Source organism: Physeter macrocephalus, chromosome 16 (genome assembly GCF_002837175.3).
Source record: "Physeter macrocephalus isolate SW-GA chromosome 16, ASM283717v5, whole genome shotgun sequence".
NCBI lineage: Eukaryota > Metazoa > Chordata > Mammalia > Artiodactyla > Physeteridae > Physeter > Physeter macrocephalus.
In genome coordinates this window covers 69,178,316-69,180,475 of record NC_041229.1, presented here as the reverse complement: position 1 = coordinate 69,180,475, position 2,160 = coordinate 69,178,316, and the positions used below count along the sequence as shown (strand labels likewise).

General features: G+C 47.7%; 1 protein-coding gene across 1 annotated transcript; it reads right to left on the bottom strand.

Moving 5' to 3' along the window:
• Window positions 1–211: 211 nt before the first annotated feature.
• On the bottom strand, window positions 212–1,660 carry LOC102979094 (calcitonin receptor-stimulating peptide 1-like). Its single transcript, XM_024118721.1, has 3 exons — window positions 1,578–1,660; window positions 682–819; window positions 212–383 (listed from the first exon to the last, which is right to left on the bottom strand). The coding sequence occupies exons 1-3, from the start codon at window positions 1,658–1,660 to the stop codon at window positions 212–214; spliced, it is 393 nt and encodes a 130-aa protein (XP_023974489.1).
• Window positions 1,661–2,160: the final 500 nt, after the last annotated feature.

Genomic DNA, 2,160 nt, shown 5'->3' with positions numbered 1-2,160 from the left:
AAAAACAGAGAGAAATGAATCCAAGTTCTAGGGGTTTCAGCTGTTGGGACTCTCTGTTCTTTCTCCAGACACTGGTTTGGGTGCCTTCCCCTGTGGATTTTTTCACCCATATGAACCCACAGAGGGTTAGAGTGTGGACTGCACCCCTGCAATACCCAGTCATTTATCCTCCCACCTGACAGTACAAAGAGCAGTCACCTTCTTCCTAGAATCATTTCGCTGCTCGGATCCAAAAGTTCCTGCGACGCCCACCAAAGATTTTGAAGCCCATCTTGGTGGGCAACAAGTTGCTCTTCACCATGCTCCCAGATCTGCTCAGCAAGCCTGCCAGCCGATGGGTCATGCAGGTTGCAGTGTTGCAGGCTCTCTTCTGGGCAGTGATGCTGATTTGCAGGATAGAGAAAAAGAAAAGGTCTGTTAGTGAGAGCTTGAGTGCAGGTGCTGCCCCACAGGATCATCATGGAAAATTACTGCTCTCAGAGGCACCAATAAACCTTAAGTGTTTCTGCTAGAAACGGTCATCACAGCAGAAAATAATAGGCCATTAGGGAAAATGCCACAATCACTCCCCATACACATTTACAGGGGTGTCAGAAAACCCAAAGGTGGCTCTGGGATATGCCTTCCTGGGCATGAAGGAGGGAGCGGATGCCCTGTGCTGGGTGGGGCAGGGAGTCTCACCTGGAGCGCTTGGTCTTCTGCTCCTTCTCCAGCTGACGGGCCCTCATCTGCTCATAGTCATTCACCATTGCAGCCAGTAGGAGGCGCAATTCCTCCTCATTGAGTGTAGCAGGATCAAACGGACTATCAAAAGCCAACCTAGGGAGGGGAAGCAAGCCCAATACAGGCTTTGAGCCCCTGACTACCCCCTCCCCAGGATAAGCAGCCAGGTTTCCTAGTTTCTGCAACTTCCCCTGAGGATGTGGCTGCCCCAGCTCTCAATGGACAGGGCATGAGGTCAGTATCCATCCAAAAATTCTGCTTCACCAGGATTTAGGCTCTGGTATGACCTAAAAGAAGTGGTTTGCTCCAAGTGGATCATATAGGCTTGTGAAAGCTGATGGTTAGATTTTCAAGACTTTTATGAGCTTATTGTTAAATACAGCCATTATTAAAAATTAAATGATAATGATAGTTTGAATCTGAAAATCATTTCACTTTAATGTAATTGGAGTGAGGGTGAGAAATTAGATATATAGGTAACATATCAGATTTAATAACAAATTTATTGGCAAAGTAGTTAGCAGATAGGATGCAATCTATTTCTCAAATTGTGGTTAAATTAGTAAATAGGTTAGCTAAAGATACAAATATGTGGTAAAAAGCAATGTTATATGAAATTTACAATAACGAGTACTGTATATCTTATGTGTGTTTGTACACTGTGTGCTACACATCTTTGCCTCATAAACAGTTCATGATAAACTTATATACATGTTTACATTCATACATTACCACCCCCCCACACACCCACAACCCCACCAAGAGCCAGATTCAGCACAGCACAACTGAGAACATAGAATTTTGTGATCCAGGGACAGGGGGAGGTAGGAGCGCTCCTGGCAGGGCTGTCTCACCTGAGTGGCGCTGAGTGGAACATGCCTGCCTGGTACAAGACCAGGATGCTGAGGACCAAGCGGGAGAACTTCCAGAAACCCATGACGACTCTCTGCAAGGGAAGAATAACATCAGCATCTGGAGCAATAACAAATTCCATGCGCCCACAGACCCAGGCTCTGCTCCTGCCTCTGCCCCTAACTCCCTGGCGTCCTGGCTTCAGGCTGGACATATCACTCCGCTTCAGCATCGTTTCCTCCTCAGCCAGGTGGACTGCTGGAAGATCCAGTAAGGCTGCAGCATGCTTGGTTTAGCAAAGAAACCTAGTGGGACAACTGGGTGAGAAGGTCTTAGTCCATAGCCCCCGCCCCATCACTCCACTCACTCTCACATACAACCTGTTGGCCAGGACTCCTGGAGGACAGAGTCCGAGTACCTGTGACCACAGCTTTTCCCACTGTGCAACCCAGAGCTGTCCTCCTGGTGTCGGGCTTTTGCACATACATGGAGGGGAGGGGATTACCGAGGACAAATTTCTGCGGTTGAATCCCTGAGAAACTGAAGAACCACATTCTACTGCTCAGCTTCTCCACACTTTGGTAC